This window comes from Prunus persica, chromosome G1 (assembly GCF_000346465.2).
Source record: "Prunus persica cultivar Lovell chromosome G1, Prunus_persica_NCBIv2, whole genome shotgun sequence".
Classification (NCBI taxonomy): domain Eukaryota; kingdom Viridiplantae; phylum Streptophyta; class Magnoliopsida; order Rosales; family Rosaceae; genus Prunus; species Prunus persica.
This window is the reverse complement of record NC_034009.1, coordinates 40,240,755-40,258,823: the sequence shown is the minus strand read 5'-3', so window position 1 is coordinate 40,258,823 and position 18,069 is coordinate 40,240,755. Positions and strand designations below refer to the sequence as shown.

Sequence of the window (18,069 nt, the reverse complement as noted above, 5' to 3'; positions counted from 1 at the left end):
AAGTGTTTGGGCGGCCAGCGCTGGTGGTTGACGACTTGAGTGGCCCATATCCAAAGCACAAGGAAGGCGGGTTTTGTGATGGTCCCACGCGTGTGTGTGTGTGATCTGTGATGTGCCCGCCTTAAATATCAAAAACAAAAACCCGCCAACCAACGTAAAAGGTCTCTTTAACACAGTACAGATATTTCTGGGATTTTTATTTGAATTGCTATATGTCCCATGTCTTTGGAAGCATAAATTCATCACTATCTTATGTAATCAAACTATAAATCAGTATAGTCAACTAAATGGATCATGTCTAATTTATTAATGTATAGTTGCAAGGGACTTGCAGTTTGAGTGTTAATAGTTCTCTGTACTTTTGGGATCCTGTGTTCGAATTTTTCCATTCCCTCAATATCGCTTGCATCAAAAATTAATACACGGAAAAAAATATTTTTGAATGCTACTGATATGTGCAACCCTTATTTATATATCTTCCCTCATGTGATGTCATATGTAAGGAGAAAGATACCAACATAGGGTCCATATACCTGGCATGTAAAGCCCAATTCAACTTTATTTTCATGAATCGGCTCATATTTTCTCGGTTTCCTTACCCATCCCAAATCATAAGGAAAATTTTATTCCAGCTTGTCTCGTCCTAGTCCACATTCAAAAGCTGGTTCCAACCATGTGCACAGTGGCGAATTATTATTATTATTATTATTTTTGCAATCTAAGCTTATATTATCTATATAGTCAATGAGGTGAGAAGATGGAGGGGGCCAAGGCCACTTAGGCCGCCCCTAAATATGAACCAGAGTCATGGAAGTTTCCTCCCTCCTTGATACACATCTTTGTACATAACATACCAAATATCTGATAACATATCTTCTTCAGTGGTTGACATGATCCCTTTTCAAAAGTTCAAAGAAGTTCATAGGTTTCGGCCCCCAAAAAAAGAAAAAGAAAAAAGTGTTCGCAGGTATCTTTTAGTGAAGGCCTATATTTGATCAGATTCAGAGTTATGGAATTGTCCAAACTCCTTTGTAAGAATTGGGACCCAAAATTAACATCGCTTGGCCCAGAAGATAGTAGCCTTGGGCAGGCTTGGGCCTAGCAAACAGTAGGTTGGGTTATTAAAAGCCCCACCACACAATGTCTGCTCCTATTTTTGGTGTTGTATTGTAAACTTTAAAACTATATTGGAGAGGATGATCGAACTTGGGTTCATGGAAGCTGACATACTATCTTGATCAATTAACCTAATCTACATTATTCTTGTCTGAATATCCGATCCTTGTTAGAGAATCATGCAATTTACATGTAAATCCAACTATAATTTCAAATGTACATCAACTCTTTACCACATTGGCTGAAACTGAAATCTGGATTATTTTCTGTACAGAAAAAAAGTGGAGCTCTATTGCCTTTTTTCTGAAAAAATTTCCAACTGTAGCCCCCAGCCTCCGACAATTGTGTCCATCCCATGTGAACCTAGCCACATTGCCTTCAATTATTGACATAAGAATATCCCAATAGACAAGAAAATGAAACGACCAAAAAGCCAAATGGGCCTTTTCATCTTTGTCACAACCCACAAGCTGGAACCCATTTACTGATCATGCATCCACTACAATTGCTTTCAATGACTAACTTAAGGTAATTTTTCTGCAGCACCCCAAAATAGGTTTTGCTATTGGCATGCAATTGTTCCTCTTTTCCTATTTTTTTAATTTAATTTTTTTAGTTTAATTTGTTTTACCCTTTTATGGGATGTACATTGTACATGCAGAGCCTCACATTATTTGTTACCAGAAAAGCATTGAACATGTAATATGTAGAAAATTGGCAGCAGAGGGAACAGAGATTCTGAGAAATGAACAATTTTTTTTATGTTAGTGGAACATTAAAAAACAGACTTCTCTTCCTCACAAGCATACAAAAAATTACTGCCGTACATTATCATCCATTTTCATTTCTCTTCCACTCAATCATATTGTCAAACATGAACCTCACAATCTGCCTTTAAAATAGAGGCACCCTTCATCAAACCCTTAAACCACTTCAGCCATGGCTTCCAACAAGCAGCTCTCTGCAACCATTCTCATCTTTTCAATCCTTTTCTACTCATCAACATTCTCTCTTGCTTGCCACACCTGCAAGCCTCACCCCATGCCTCCCGCACCAGCACCCCAACCTGAAACTTGCCCAAAAGACACATTGAAGTTGGGGGTTTGTATGGATCTTCTAGGACTTGTTAACCTTCCAGTTGGGACCCCTCCTACAAGCAAGTGCTGTGCATTGCTTGAAGGCTTGGCTGATATGGAAGCTGCCCTTTGTCTCTGCACTGTCATCAAGAACAATGTGCTAGGGCTTGTCAACTTGGAAGTGCCAGTTGCATTGAGTTTGCTTGTTAGTGCTTGCCAAAAATCAGTGCCCCCTGGTTTCAAATGTGAATGAGAATTACAAGCTCTTAGTACTATTTAAAATTGTGCTGCATTAGATTGTTAGGATGTGTGAGGTACGGTGTTGTTGTATGTTGCTAATGGTTCCAATGTTGGTTTTTATATGCCCTTTATCTTGCCTTGTTTGTTCCAATTTCTAGAACAAGGGGATTAATTAATTAATTAATAGTCTTGTAGGGCAATGCCCAATTTGTTATAATAAGCAGGCAAGCCTGTTTGCCTGTTTTCCCTTATTGTTATGTAATTGTTGTTGTTTATGTAATTTGGTGCTATGAATTATGCATTTTAGCTGCTGCTTTAAATCGCTTTGTATCAGCAGATATGAGCTTAGTCAAGTTGGCTAGAGCATATGTGTTCTCCACTCTATAGCCGAGTTCTAAATTCCCCTCCCAACACACACTTCTGCGCCTGCGAGAGACTTTTTTTATAAAAAGATTTTAAATTTATTTTAGAATTAAAAAAGATAATGGGTAGTTGTGTTCCAAAAAAATAGGACCAATTATCTGATTTTTCTTTTAATTTTTTTTAATATGAAAAAGTATAAATTAATCATATTATCCTTATTTAATTAATAATTTCAATTCTTAATGTTTGTATTAACTAAGAATATTTTTTTATATTTTAAATGTTTCACCATTCTGTGTCTTTTGTTTTATATATATAGATATTAGATATATATATATAGATTATTGCTTGTATAAAATAGAAAAACTATTTTGTAACATGGGATGTTTTTTTTATATACATATTAATTAGTTCAATGGATGAGAATTGAAAATCAAAATTTGATTCGAAAGAAATCTGAACATGAAATCTTGCCCGGATCCCAATATAAAATTGGACATTAAGTCTGGTACGATTGCATAGCAACCAACACAAGAAAATCCAATTCTGGCTATAAATGGCCCTAACTTCCATGCCTGTCAAGCTACAAAAGAACCATCATCCATTTATATCTGAAAGAAGAGCAAATATGAGAAAAGCAAACCTCAGAAGCTTTTCTTTTGAACCTTCTTTTCTAGTAAGTTTTCTTTTGGGATTTTAAAACTATTCCCTACAACCTACTCAAGAAGAAAAGGAACTTCGAAGGGTTAATCATATTCTTCATCACACATGACCAAAAAATTGGGATGTTTGAGAAAACTAACATCTCTAACATCACAGCTGGTTTATATATCTATACATGAAAAATCCTATTCATCTCAAGTTTTCTTTTATGATTTTTGGTAGTACGTAATATCTTACATGAAAATCCACGTGGAACGCATTCTCGAAACACTTAATGAATGTTGTGATGCACGTGGAATGCATTCTCGAAACACTTTCTAAATATTGCGAGCCACGTGGAACGCATGGTTGAACCACTTATCTTTGCATTTATGTACTACTAATCGGCGTGAATAACAAGGTCACTAATAAATTGATTAAGCAAAACAAATGCACCTTTTCCCGAAATATTTCATAAAATGAGGGATAGAGTGGATATTGCATTCAGTGTTAAAGTTTTAGATATGGCTATTTCCATGCATCTTTTCTAGCATAGTGATACTGATGGCACATAGAAATAGACTTATAGAGATCTGATATTGAAAATTCAGTCTGGAAAGTGAACATAAAAGCATCATCAAAAGCTCTTTCTCCTCCCTAAGTTAATCAATATAATTAGTTACTGATTCAATCAGCTGCTTTTGATTAAGAATGACCAAAATGGCAGTGCCAAGTGGTGGGTCCAAATTGTGTTTGGTGCTGATGTGCTAGAATGTAATCGGTAGATCATCAGAAAATACTGACATTTCGTTCTATAAATAACCTCTCAGTTCATCAATCACCTACATGCCTCCATTTTTTTCCCTTTCCTTCTTCAAAATCAGAATAAGCATCAGATGCTATGCTAGAATTGAGAAATCATGTATCCCATGAATCATAAGTTGAAGTTTTCGATGTGTGTACAGATGATCCTCCTTGTGATTTTCCACAGCTTTCTTGAACGTCTGTGCCCTTTCAGGAACTATCAGATAATTTTCATGCAGTTCCAATAGCACAAAAACAGTTCAAGAAAGCTGTGAAACACCACTGGCAGGATCTGAATTGGTCATAAAAAGATTCTCATCTTCCTTCTACAGCTCTCTCTCTCTCTCTCTGCCCTTCACTGGTTACTACTTTGCCACTGCAATTCTGAAAGATTATCCTCTTTCTAGCTCTATAAAATGTAAGCTTCTGTGTTAGCCCTTTTCTCCTTTTACCCCTTTTCATGCAGGTGGTTTAAATTGCAAGATCTTGAAAAGTTAGTCACAGAATTATATTGCAAGCAATTAAGAAACATATGATCAGGGAATTTGTAAAAATTTCTGTCTAGTTTTTTTTTCTTTTCTTGCTGCAGCTCTGGAAACTCCAAAGTGCCTTTCCCTTTGTTTGATTCCTTCCCTTGAAGAAAATGCCACCTAAGGTAGACTAGGCACTGATGAGAGCCTCAGACTTGTCATGTTCTTCCTAATAAATATATTATTAGGCATTGCTTGAATGTCACTGTAATTGCACTGTCAAATAGGCTGGTTCAAGGGAAGTGCCTAGAAAGGCAGGGAAGCCTAAGCTACCACCCCTGAGATTAGGCCTGGTTTTATGCTGTTATAACTCTTGTAGCTCTAGGCTTGCATGTACATGTGTTTCAGTGCGTGACCAATTGTACAGATTAATTAATTGTTTTTTCCCTGCATTATCATTTCCGATCAATACTCACAAAATCAGGATGTGAGGGTTGAAATTCATGACCATATGTAACAGTTAGTGCAAAATAATAATAATAGAAATATATTAAAAAAAATTTCCCCCATGTATAAACTGTTAGTGGAGGATTAGTTACTTAAGTAAAACTTTACTCTCGCCACGGTTGTTGTTGATTCTTCCGCACTCTTGCATGAGATAAGAGTGCCGAGAGTGAGAATAACAGTTCCCTTTATATATCGAGATGATTTCTTTTATGAGATAAAACATGGTGAATATGTGTATACAACAAAGTTTGATGGTAATTAGTACAAGAAGCGTTTTCTTCACTTTGGTTTGTGGGTATATATAGTAAAATAGAGCCTATGATTCCTGGGTATCAATCCCAAGCACATTTCTTTCACACTGTAAGAGAATGCGTGTGATGGTTGCAGCAGCAGCAGCTGAGTACTACAGAAAGGGTGTGAAGTCCTTTTGCTGAAGCTCAGGAAACATGGGGTCTTGTCTTGCCTCCTCTCTATTCAGAGATTATCATGACCATGGAAGCTCACACTTGCTTTTTGATTAAAATTGGGTTGGAAATTTTTAAAAAAGCCAAAGCTTTGGGATTTGTTTTGGATCTTATTGTCAAAATCTCATTTTTGGGAACAAAGGTGAGTCAAAAGATAAAGAAAGGAGGGTCTTTTTTTGCCATCTATAGATGGCAATAAAAGGTGAATGCACATACAAATCTTTTGGATTTTTGGTTTGTCTCTGTGGCAAAGTTATGTTCATCTGTATTGCTCTACTTTTTGAATTTGGTCTCTATGAAAAATGGAAAATTTTATAAAGACCATTATTCTTAATCATCTCAGTCATTTGCATTACAAATGGAATTTGGTCTCTATGAAAATTCTTCACTTTACATTTTATTACGGCATTCTACTAAATTCTTTCAAATAGTCCAAAATGTCCCTCATAACATGAATTTCTGACTCCGCCAACGTGCCCACACAACCAAAGTTGGTTCAACAAATGGTCAATGAGAAAGACTAGGCATGCTTGAGGGTACCCAATTAAGCTTCGGAGCCATTAGATTGTTCAATTTTAGATGCTAAGTTGATGGATAGAGCAAAGAAACAAATGTAACTTCATGGGCCAATCTATGCACAAAGAAAGGCCACACCTACCAATTTTTGGGGTCAAAAGAGTGAAACAAAAAACAAAAGGAACTTTCATGGGTCAAGCCCAAATGAATCAAACCAACCAATTCAATCAAAAAAAAAGTAAATTAGATAGTGGGGGTTGAATTGATTAAAGAACCCTAAACAATACCAAAAGAAGCATTTGATGCCAATGCCGTGAAGGCCCAAGGGTAATAAGGGGTTTTCACTCAACGCAAAGGTCCAAAGTAGCCTTCCGCCTGCTTCTCTGTCCCCGCCGTGAAGCTCAATGCAACTGCAAATGAAGACAGTTAGGTGAGACTGTTTAATATTACCAAAGAGGAAATTAAAAATATTATTTAATAAAATCAAAAAATTTTAAAAGGAAAAAAGAAAAATAAAAAGAAAAAGAAAAGAGGTGCAATCGGTGGTGGCCTTTCGAATCGAATACTGACAGACTCTCTTTCTTTCCACCAAAAAAAAAAAAAAAAAAACCAGACAGACTCTCTTTCCAGAAAGAGAAAAAGAAAGAGAAAGAGAGAGAGAAGACTCGCCATTCGAAATTTTTTGCTACAGAAGAAGAAGAAAGAGAACGAATCGAAGCTGCAGGTGATACGCAACGCTCGCGGCTCCGATTAGCCACGTTGCCCATTCTTCTGCTAACGTGCGCCATCGCTCTCGCAGTGACGACGAAGCGGGCAATGGAAATTGTGCGGAGGCCACCTGTTTCTGTTTCTATTTGACCGAGAGATTCTCCTTGGCCGGCCCGTCCGATCCGATCATCAAAAACCCTAGCTCCGTCTCTCTTTCCCACTTCTTGAGAGAGAGCCGGCGATGATCGATTTCAATTCTTAGAGAGAGAAAGTGAATTCTTGAGAGCGAGTGTGTTGTAGAAAGATCGGAAAATGCAGAGACGGAGTCCTCCGAAGCACCGGCACGATGGGACTTCGCCGCTGCCCCTTGGGATGGATTGGAGTCCTCCTCCGCGGAAATGGGTTCGTTTGCTTTCGCTTTCTTCAATTCCGTTCATTTCAAGTTTCATTTAAAGTTCCTCACTTTGAATTACATTCTCATTGGGTTTGTAAATTCGAGCCTTCCGCTTACTTGGTCTAATTTTAAGCTCATTAATTTCTAATTTAAGCTTTTAATTATTAGTTTAATCCTGTCTTTTATACAATCGATCAGTTCATCAGTTATAGTGGTTGGATGCACCTCCTCAACTCTGTTCTCTTACAGCTTCAGCAATGCACTCACATTTCTTGAAAAGTTTTTTTACTTTTTAATCATCTCTAGGCATTCAATTCTTACCATTACTTTAATCACTCTTGCCCAGGGTTCCATCTAATGTCAATGGGTATGACTTCTTGGACTCTGTGTGTTTAGACTATCTACGCTTTAAATTTGAACGCTTTCTTGTTTTTTTTTTCCCTTAGCTGCTTTCCAATTTGGCATAAAAAATTTCTTGTTGCCCAATTTCTTCACAAGTCATGCCACTTATTAATTAAGATTACAATTTTATTTCTTCATCGAGCAATCTCATAGCATTTAGGAATAATAACCATTAATCTTGCAAACATAAGTTGAGGTGGATCCACACTTTGAACATCATGTTACCAAAAGATGAAAAAGAATTGCTTTTCTGTCATTTTATATGGTGGGTAGTTTTTTTTGGGGGTTTAGCGAGCTCTTCACCAGAAAGAACAGATTTGACCTTTTCTCAACAGTTGCATTTCTGCTCTCTAGTGTGGATAATTGTTTTTCCCCCTTTGCCATTATTGCACTATTTATTGTCAATCAAAGTTGAACATAATTTCTAGGTATCTTCTAATCCAAAAGGTTCACATTCATTTTGCAGAATGGGCGGGACACAGTTTGGCCACATGATCCTCGCACAGGGTGGAGTTATTGTGTCATTATACCCTCCTGGGTTGTCCTCCCAAAATCAAGAAATTCAGATCCCGTAGTGGTATTCAAATTGAATGACTCTCCAGTGTTTATATATGCCCAGGGTTAGATGTTGTTTTATATCATCTTTTGGGATCCGAGTACAATTAGGAAATCTATGTCCATGGTTGAACTTTCCATGCTTGAAGCTTTGAATAATATGGTGGTAGCCTCGTCCACAAGTAAATTAAATATGTTTAATTTACTTCATGGTCTTTTAGGTTTCTGCAATGCATTTGGGTGGTATAGCAGTCAGTTTGGTAAACATAAAGTTGTAGGTGATCCTGTAGGTGCATTGTCATTCATCATTGACCCTAGCAAGTCTTCCTTGTATTACATTATAATGTTTTCAGACTCTATTCAAAAATAATGTTTTCAGACCATACAAAGATTCCCATTTGGATAGATTTAACTTTTTCGGTTGAATGTGAATAAACATATAAATATATTAGTTTCTTGTAAAATAAACATTTATACTACCTGCATGCACAATGTCTATTTTAAGCTGATACTTCATCTTTTAGACTTTCACATTTTTTTACAGTCTATACCAGTCTTTTGCATGTTCTATTGTAACATTTTAAGGGACAGTTCTACAGGGTTCAGGTTGGTGTACAATCACCAGAAGGTATTACAACTACAAGTGGAGTGCTAAGAAGATTTAATGATTTTCTGAAGTTATTTAATGATGTAAGTACTGACTTCAGGCTGTCATATTCAGTAAAATTGGTATTTACTTTATGGTAGTATGGTAATTCACATCATGATGGCTACTTGACTGTTCTCTGAGCACTCTTTAAGGAAATGTGTTCATGACTTTTTCTTTTTAAGTAAACTAATCAAAGGACGCTTATTATTTTCTTTGTGTGCTGTCACTTGCAGCTTAAAAAAGCATTTCCCAAGAAAAATCTCCCACCAACTCCACCCAAGGGGCTTTTGCGGATGAAGAGCCGGGAACTGTTGGAAGAGGTAGGTGAAGTGTTCTCTTGCTTAATCAGTTTAACATGAGTGGTATTCAACGGAAAGCAAGAAACTCCCTCGGGTTTGTTCATAAGGGAAGATTAGTCTCAAGTCTTAACTGAAAAGTAATTTTTTTCCAAGAAACAGTGTTATTTGCAATCTTCAAACATGGGCCGTGCATACACTCATACACTTCCGAGACGCTGACTAATATTTCTAAGAAGTTTTAGTTTTGTTGCAGAGAAGATGCTCTTTGGAGGCTTGGATGACAAAGCTGCTTTCTGATATTGATATATCAAGAAGTGTTGCAGTTGCATCCTTTCTGGAACTAGAGTCTGCAGCTAGGTCTTGTATGTGACTACCTTGTGCATTAAGTGTTGTAATACATCTTTATCTTGTGTAATACATGTTCAGTTTAGTGATATGGGATGTCTAATGAATCTTTTTCTATTTCACAATTTTTCAAAATTAGAATCCTTTTGTAGATGCTAATGTATCAGTTCCTTGTCATAATACATTTCAGCATTCCAAGATGCAAGTCAAAACTCTTCAGAAGTGAATTCACTTCAATCGCCTCCCAATTCTGCCTTACCTGTCATTGTTGGTAGTTCATCAATCGCATCAGATTATGGAAGTGATACCGCGTATGAGACATCTGAGCTAGGAACACCTAGGCTAGCAAGGGATGACAGTTCTGAAATTGGTATCGAAGATCTTTTATTGGATGAAGATTTAACAAGCCCAATAGAAAAGCTTGTGAAGTATGGCATGGCCAATATTGACGAAGGACTGTTTATGGGACAGACTATACTAGAGCAGTTGGAAGGCCTTCCCAAGCATAAAGTGCATGCAAGAAATGTCAATAATGTTATAGGGAAGGATACATATAATGGAAATGCTTCTAAAACTTCAATTCAAGCTCGTAATGGAATGGAACTTTTCTCTGCACCAGAGCATAGTAAAGTATTCGGCCATTCTCGCAAGCTCTCAAATGAAAGTGTGGGAAGTGATGTTAGCTCTCAAAGAGGTAGTGAAATGTCTAACTCTGGGGTTCCAAATTCATCTGGTGATGGTTCTTTCGACCTTGTTGGAGGTGCCGAGGTTTCAAGCATCACAGAAATTCTTGGCAACGCAGAGTTACAAACTTCAGGTGGCACTCAGGTAGTTCTCCCGTTAGATCAGCGGCATAAATTAAGCAGGGTTCTCTTGACTATGCAGCGAAGACTAGTAACGGCAAAAACAGATATGGAAGATCTTATAGCTAGGTTAAATCAAGAAATAGCAGTGAAAGATTACCTCACAACAAAGGTATGTCAATTTAAATTAATCATGCTTTTCGTGGTATCAATTTTTGGAATTATATTTTTTTGGGCTGTAGATGAACTTCTTGATTATATCTAAGTTGATTATTTGTAACTTGATATTTAAAATAAAATTAGAAATTAGAAAGTACAGTTTTAGTATAAAGAATGCTTAATAAGAGAACAAAGCCATTATAAACAACCTGTAAGAAAATGTTCTTTTTCATGTGCCAAGAGCAGTAGGAATCCTGTCATAAATTTGTGTCTAAAATTCTTCACCAGAGTAATCTATATATTTAATAAATGTGCAGTGTCCAGTTATGAAGTATGCTTTGCTCACATACTCTCAGAAGATTAATTGGCATAATTATGCATTGTAAATCTTAGTTTGGTGTTTTGTGTAAGAATGAAGGCATTAGCTGCCGCACTTGTGAAGTTATAAATGTTGATAAAAATTAGTTACAGTTGTCTGCTGATAGAATTCGTACACCGTTTGATTTCACAGATGGATTTCATGGCCTAATTGATTGGGTCTCTGCAGGTCAAGGATTTGGAAGTTGAACTTGAAACTACTAGACAGAAAAGTAAAGAAAACCTGCAGCAAGCTATTTTAATTGAGAGGGAAAGGTTTACCAAAATGCAGTGGGATATGGAGGAACTCCGGCGGAAGTCATTGGAAATGGAGTTGAAGTTGAAGTCTGAACAGGTTATAATTCCTAATGTTTGTCTTGTCTACTTTTATTATGTCTTTTGCATCTGTCACGGTTTTTTTCTTTTGTGTCGGTTTGCTTCTGTCATTTGTTAATGATTTGGGATTTATACATTGAATGGTACCAGGATAACAAGTCGTGTGCAGATACAACAAAAGATTCCACTGTTCAGGAGAAAGACATAATGCCGCAGGAGTTGGATCCTTATAAGGAGCAGCTTGAGAATTTGTCAAAGCGATATGAAGAGCTAGAGGCAAAATCTAAAGCAGATATTAAAGTTCTTGTTAAAGAAGTTAAATTCTTACGCAGTTCCCAAAAAGAACTGAAGTATGAACTCAGTAAATCACTAAAGGAGAAATCTGAAGCTGAGGTAGTTTGTTATCCTTGCTAAAGCATTGTTAAATTCCAACTATTTCTAACTAGTTATTGTTTTGAAGTGGTTCTGCTTTCTGTTATTCTTCTTAACAATTGGCTTCTTTGCATTTTTGTTATTACTTGCATTTCTGTTATTCTTCTAAGATAGATGTTTGCATACAAGAATAGGACATATTATCATTTTGCATTCTAAAATGTAAATAAAAAAGTCCATTCATTTTTCATGGTTTTCCCGAGTAACTTCAATTAATTGATATGTAGCAGATGAGTCAGAGAGTAAATTATTAATGAAACTTTGATGTTTAAAGCTTTCATTTCTTTTTCAATTTTTCAGAAGCTTCTCCAACAGGAAAAACAAACAAGCAAGCTTGGAGAAACTGCTAGAAAAAGATTGTTGCATGACTGTAGGATTCTTCATAAGCAGCTTGAAGAGTGTAATATCAATTTTCCTGAAGACCCATCAATGCTACCAGAGGCTTCAGATTTGTTGGCAACATCAGACAATCGTATTAGCCTCCTACTTTCAGAGGTAACTTTTGTTTGCCATTTTTTATTTTCTGGCATCTTGTCACATTATTCAACACTTCAATTTGGCCCGGCTTCTAAAAATCTTGAACTTAAAATTCGTTTGTTGCTAGCCTTCTTTTTAAACCATATCTCAAGTAAACTTTGCTTCAATTGATCAGGTACAACTCCTAGCTCAAGACAATGGAGCCACTACTGATGTTGGTGAAGTTGACAATTTTGTTGATGATACAAGAACAACAGATGATGAGTTGAGGAAGATGCTTGCAGACATTTTTTCTGAAAATGCTAGCTTACGGAAACAGGTGAACAGTGTTATACGTCAGGCTTGCAAAATGGACATCCCGTCTTGATGTCCCTCAAGACAAACTTCACTCATGAGTAAGTAGGAAAATGTAGGGATGAATATTGTAAATTTTTGTTTTTTCTTAAAAAAAAAAAAAAAAAGAATAATCTGAGTCCTTCATCATCTGTTGTTTCATATAGCTCTCTTTACACACGACACTCTTTAAGCTTGTGGTTACACATGTACAAGTCTCTAGAAAGTTTGTGCATTCTCTGCATTAGCACAATGTTGTATTCTTCTGTTTTTCAAGGGCATGAATAATAGAAAGAGATGAAAGGAAATTACTAGTGGAAAGCGGTTTCCTTTTCGTATTGGCTTAGAGATTGAAAGCAATTTTGCCCTAGTCTATTATGTGCATGATTTGAGAACTGGATCCAAAAATACTTCTCAAAATTTTCAAATGCCAGTAACATTTTTTGTGCTGGTTGTTTTGGCTTAAACAGTAACTTTTCGAATTCTTTTTTTGCTGGTTGTTTCGGGTTAAACAGAAACTTTTCGATTTCTTCTTTCGCAATCGTAGTTTTATCAGGTAACTTGTATATCAATAATAGCACTCAAAACGAAGGAACCATTTTCTTTGGCTAACAACAAATGTACCTTTTCAAGCCACGCCATATCTACAAAATGTACCATGCAATTTGGGGAAGAGAGAACAAAAATGTACTACAGGAGATAAGATTTTGCCTTTATTTGGTACACAAATGCTTGTGATGTCATACGTCAGTTGAGGTGCATGTTTAGATTCTTTCAATGTCCCTTTGGAGCAGCTTGGTTGATACTCGTGGTTGGCTTTACCCTCTTCAGCAAAACAAAATAGCAGACGTATAATTTTTCATTAAAAAGGAAAAAAAAAAATTGCATAATGCAGCAACAAAGGTTTCCCATTTGAATAAGAATAAATCAATCTCTCAAAACAACATTTGTTCATGAATTTTGTTCGAAATGGCTAATGTTACACAGCAATCTACAAGAGATGCAGGCGACGCAATGAGCTTTGTGCAGCAGAACTCAGTCACCCAAGACATTCATGGCCTCTTTTGCTCAAAGTCAAGCATCATTGTTTCTGCAGTCAGCCCAAGCAGAACTAAACCAGATCTGCATGAATGAAAAAGTAAAGAATTAACTTGGAGAACTTGTAAGCATGCCACGGATTTTACTATGGTCAGTAGTCTGCACGATTTCTGACCGTTGAAGGCAAAACACGGCTGTCAGAGTATCCCAACTGACTGAACCTTTTTTTTTTTTCTTCCCTAAATAATGAAAAGATATCTTTCTTTTTTTCTTTTTTAAAACTCTACATACAATTTTGAATTGCCAACTAAGGACAATGGTGCAGTACCTCAACAACAGTTATCTATCTCGCGTGGCTCCACAAGGATATAAAGTGGCTTTCCATTAAGCCTGCACTGTCCCTGAAAGGTCACAATCATCAAGAGCAGCTCAACTGCATAGCACTTGAGATAAGAAAAGGAGTATGAGAGAGCATGAGTGGCTATGCACTCAATACACAATGCTTTCAAATTTGAAAATGAATAACAAAATGCTCCTCCACATTAAAGAATACCTCCATTTTTTGGGACAAATTATGATTTGGTCCTTACAGTTTGTCCGAAGTTCTATTTTGGTACATGTAGTTTCAATTTTCGTGATTTCGTAATTTGAGGGCAACCTACCCTCACATTAGCCAATCACGTTGTAATTCATCGAAAAATATTGGTGAAATCAAGTAATTGTCCTAAAATTGCAACAACTACTAAACTACATGCCTAAAATCGCAAAAAGCGGATCTTCGGCCAAACTATAAGGAGCAAAATCATAACTTAACCCCATTTTTAAGTTGATAAAGGCTCAAACTTTACCTTAACCTCAGGCAAACCAATAACGCATCCACATTCGACCACTTCAGCCCCTACACGTTCTAGAAAAACAGATTTTTTTTTTTTTTTTTTTTTTTTTTTTTTTTTTGGGGATGATGTGAGTTTCCAGTTGGGTAAAGAAGCAGTAGAAGAAAGAAAATGAAGAAGAAATATCACAGGCCTAATAGCAACCACTCACCCAAAAGTGTTATTGCTGCTGACAAGGTCCCACCTGTAGCTATTAAATCATCAATTATCAATGCACGTTCACCAGGCTGAACAGCACCAACATGCATCTCCAGGCAATCAGTCCCATACTCAAGCTCATATGCTTCTGAAATTACTTCTCCTGCATAAGCAGCATCTGAAGTGAAGACTAAAGTACATTGAATGTGAAAATGCAAGTACAAAAAAACACCGAGAGATAGACCCATGGTTGTATATAGCTAGTCGTAGGGAAGAAGAATTCCCGATGTGGACGCCCTGGTGGTTTAAAACGAATTCAAAGGGTTTATTCTTTTCTTAAAGAAACAGCTAGATCTGGCTAAGGTTCATTAGATCAAGGTGCTAAGAAAAGTTTCATTTGTCCACCAAATAAGAAATGAATAAAGTATTTTGAGACCTTGGCAAGTGCTCAAGACTATAATTAATTGAATCACTCTTGAATTTTAATCGAAATGGAGGAATAGCTTTTGTTTACATATTAAAGATGTCTTTTACTGATCTTTCAAGAAATTAGCTTGCTGCTCATTATGACCCTCGTGAAGACCTAAATGAAAGTAAGCAATTGATAAAGCGACATTACCAGACATTAAAAGTATGGCCAAGCATATTAAATTAGCCCACTGTTTACTTCAACTGTTGGTTGAATTTTTAGTAGCCTAAATCAGCCTTTCAAAGGCTCAAAGGACACTCACTTTAATTATCTACTTCAAAATTTGATTAAGGTGGACTGAGTGCACCAATTAAAGAGTAATTAACCCCTTGACTTTCAAAAAATTAGCAGAGCTAAAGTAGCATACCCGGCAACTTTCTAGGTTTACGTAAAGGGACAAACTTGGCGCCAATAGCTAAGGCAATCGAAGGACCAAACATGAACCCTCTGGCTTCCACTCCTGCATTTAATCACTAGATGAGAAGTATGCAAAGCAGACCACCAAAAAAAAGACAATTATGTTTAATTAGATTTTCTAATCAAGGTCACCATCATGCTACTACTATTGGGTAAACTATACAACCAACTTGAGAAAATAGTGAATGATTAAGACCAATAATTGAGATAGTCTAACGACATAGACTCATTTCAAACAACCTTTTTTTTTAACAATGACACTCATGTGCCTGTTCATCTGTCATGAAGACAGCAAAAAATGAAGAACTCCACTTGGAGTTAACCATCAACATCAATAGCTAGCTTTCTTCACTCACTTAAAGTACCGACAAGAACGTAAGTTTTCAAGGAGCACAAAGATTGATCTATGCGGACATTTGGTCCTTACCCTTCAGCTCAGGAAATTAACTATGACAATGTGGTACAGCAAATGACAGGTTTAGAAAAAACCAGACACAAACATACACAGAGTAATAGTAACCGTGCTAGTCACACAATATTGTTGATAGGATAAGTTTGAGGTCAACAGTTTATTGATTGAAAAAAAAAAAATTAAGGATTTTTTTTTCTTTTTTTTCTTCAAATGGCTAAAATACCCTCAAAAATCAGAAACAGCGTTCCGAGCAACCAAAACTGCAGCAATGCAGGAGAAAATGCAAATAGCTTATTATTAAATGAAGTACCAAGAAAAAAAATTGAATTTCATCAAAACCTTCTTTAACCGTATGGCTAAAAATTGATAGAACTGCAGAAATAGGCTTAGCCAAGTTGCCTAGAGCAGATGTGCTCCCCACTATGCACCCGAGTTTGAATCCCCTCCCCCATAGTTTAGATTAGATTAAAGTAGAATATCGCTTGTATCAACAACAACAACAAATTGATAGCACTGAGCTAAAATAATCTGTCATAGCTCCAAAAAAAATCCCAAGGAAAAGGAACTAATCTGCTCTGTTGTGAAACTAGAGTAGTGTATTTCCTCCACGGATATAATTCTTGAGGGGGGTAAATTGGAGAAAATATTTTCAAATCAATAAAAGTTGTCATATTAAACTAAGATGGGTGATACTGTGATACCCATAAAAAGATTTTAAAAAAATCTCATTCCCATATCGAGCCCTTAAAAATCATCCATGAAATCAACAAGGATTGCAGCTTCAAAGACCAAAACATATCTCCAAACAATCAAAGTAGCAGCAAAAGCCAAACGAAAGAGGCAAAGATAAAGTACCATCCTCTGTGCAAGAAACCCATAAATAAACTAATTAAGCCCACATTTCAATATTCAAAACATTAATAAACCTTTAAAAAAAAAACTTGAAAAATGTACCAGCAACAACAGAGATGTCCATGTCTCTGTAGCGATCAACAAAAATGTCGACAGTATGCTTGAAGGCCTTGTGATCAAGCAACAATGTTGTTATGTCTTGAAACATTATTCCTGCCAACATAGTAAACAAACAACAGCCTTGCTTGATCAAACTAAACAAACAAACAGTGACAGCTGAAAAATAAATATAATAATAATAAAAATATTACCCAACAAAAAGAAGAAGAGAAAAAGCAAGGAACCTGGTTTTGGAAAGTGAGGCACAACCCTGATGGCTTCAGATATGGCTTGGAGCCTTGGGTCTCCTTTGAGTCCATTTTCTGCTGCAAACATTTTTTTCTCTGGTTTTCTCTCTCGCTCTCTTCAGACTTCTTTTTTTTTTGGGGTCGAAATTCTCTTCAAACTTCAAACACTTCAATGGCTTTATAAATCTTTAGGCTTTTGTTGCCTTGGCCCTTCTCTCTCTTTGTTTGCTCTAATCAAATGGGGTTTTGGGTTTTGGGTTTTGGAATTTGGAATTTTCCCTCCTAAAACTGACCTGAAAGCTCAAATCTTTCTGTGTGTTGTGTTGGGTTCTGTATGTGAGAGAGAGAGAGAGAGAGAGAGAGAGAGAGAGTAATTGCCTGCTAGTGGTTTTTTGTTTCTTCATTTATTATGTTGGCCAAACCACAGCACTTTGGAAGATACGTAGGTGAAGCTGATGGTGACGCGGTTTTAATGCACGTGTACTGCACGATGCTTTTTCCCATGATTCATATCAAAGTTGATGATGATTCTTCTTTTCAAATTCTTGATTGAAATTCAAGAGGTCTTAACAAGTTTTACCACATGCTTGAACAAGGAAACAAACAAGTTATAGTCAAATGTCATGTTTGCATTTATATATTTTGCCACAAATGAATGAAGAGAGTAGCACTATTTGAGTTCTTCGCAAAATTTCAACTTTTTTTAATCACATTATTAAAACGAGTGTTATTTATACTCATTTACAAAAGTAAAAAAAATCAAGTGAAAAGTTTGAATGACGCTTCCGTAGTTTCTGTTTCAACGTACACAAGTGGAATAAATTAAGTGAAAAGCATGAGTAACGCTTCACTAATTGCTGTTTTAAATTTATTGAAGTCCCCTTGCTGTAGAGATTATTATTGAATATGTCATGTATATGTTTCCTGTTTCAATTTCTATTTCAAGTTAAATAAATTTTTCCTTTGTACTGCTTCTTAAGTTATTTATAGAAAAATACAAACTTTAGTAAACAACAAACTATTTCCATATTGAAAATTATATTATTATGTACTGAT

General features: G+C 36.2%; 3 protein-coding genes across 7 annotated transcripts; 2 read left to right on the top strand and 1 right to left on the bottom strand.

Annotated features, from left to right (window-relative positions):
- On the top strand, window positions 2,024-2,752 carry LOC18791568 (putative lipid-binding protein AIR1). The gene has a single exon (XM_020562804.1). The coding sequence runs from the start codon at window positions 2,056-2,058 to the stop codon at window positions 2,443-2,445; it is 390 nt and encodes a 129-aa protein (XP_020418393.1). The 5' UTR covers window positions 2,024-2,055; the 3' UTR covers window positions 2,446-2,752.
- Window positions 6,770-12,793, top strand: LOC18789950 (PX domain-containing protein EREL1). Of its 3 annotated transcripts, XM_007225103.2 has the most exons (10): window positions 6,770-7,308; window positions 8,169-8,279; window positions 8,849-8,947; window positions 9,140-9,226; window positions 9,459-9,567; window positions 9,741-10,525; window positions 11,060-11,224; window positions 11,356-11,598; window positions 11,938-12,132; window positions 12,290-12,793. In XM_007225103.2, exons 1-10 carry the CDS (start codon window positions 7,219-7,221, stop codon window positions 12,479-12,481), a joined length of 2,076 nt encoding a protein of 691 aa, XP_007225165.1. In that variant the 5' UTR covers window positions 6,770-7,218; the 3' UTR covers window positions 12,482-12,793. The 3 variants fall into 3 exon arrangements, with proteins under 3 accessions (XP_007225165.1, XP_020422494.1, XP_020422498.1); XM_020566905.1 differs by lacking the exon at window positions 6,770-7,308 and having other exon boundaries at window positions 8,183-8,279; window positions 8,857-8,947; XM_020566909.1 differs by lacking the exons at window positions 6,770-7,308; window positions 8,169-8,279; window positions 8,849-8,947 and having other exon boundaries at window positions 9,464-9,567.
- Window positions 13,280-17,428, bottom strand: LOC18791647 (adenine phosphoribosyltransferase 5). 3 transcript variants are annotated; one of them, XM_007223455.2, is made up of 7 exons: window positions 17,011-17,428; window positions 16,769-16,879; window positions 15,353-15,445; window positions 14,530-14,679; window positions 14,334-14,392; window positions 13,814-13,886; window positions 13,280-13,569 (listed from the first exon to the last, which is right to left on the bottom strand). In XM_007223455.2, exons 1-6 carry the CDS (start codon window positions 17,099-17,101, stop codon window positions 13,815-13,817), a joined length of 576 nt encoding a protein of 191 aa, XP_007223517.1. In that variant the 5' UTR covers window positions 17,102-17,428; the 3' UTR covers window positions 13,280-13,569; window position 13,814. The 3 variants fall into 3 exon arrangements, 2 of the variants coding, with proteins under 2 accessions (XP_007223517.1, XP_020422501.1); XM_020566912.1 differs by having other exon boundaries at window positions 13,814-13,928; window positions 17,011-17,388; XR_002272256.1 differs by lacking the exon at window positions 14,334-14,392 and having other exon boundaries at window positions 17,011-17,388.

What these genes read in the sequence shown, in the direction of transcription:
- LOC18791568 (XM_020562804.1), top strand. Translation starts at nt 2,056, where the DNA reads ATGGCTTCCAACAAGCAGCTCTCTGCAACCATTCTCATCTTTTCAATC.
- LOC18789950 (XM_007225103.2), top strand. Translation starts at nt 7,219, where the DNA reads ATGCAGAGACGGAGTCCTCCGAAGCACCGGCACGATGGGACTTCGCCG. An exon ending in AGAGTCTGCAGCTAGGTCTT is followed by an intron (nt 9,568 to 9,740) that starts GTATGTGACTAC and finishes AATACATTTCAG; the next exon opens with CATTCCAAGATGCAAGTCAA. An exon ending in TGAAGTTGAAGTCTGAACAG is followed by an intron (nt 11,225 to 11,355) that starts GTTATAATTCCT and finishes GAATGGTACCAG; the next exon opens with GATAACAAGTCGTGTGCAGA.
- LOC18791647 (XM_020566912.1), bottom strand. Translation starts at nt 17,101, where the DNA reads ATGTTTGCAGCAGAAAATGGACTCAAAGGAGACCCAAGGCTCCAAGCC. An exon ending in TAAACCTAGAAAGTTGCCGG is followed by an intron (nt 14,680 to 15,352) that starts GTATGCTACTTT and finishes CTGCTTATGCAG; the next exon opens with GAGAAGTAATTTCAGAAGCA. An exon ending in TTGGTTTGCCTGAGGTTAAG is followed by an intron (nt 13,929 to 14,333) that starts GTAAAGTTTGAG and finishes TCTTATCTCAAG; the next exon opens with TGCTATGCAGTTGAGCTGCT.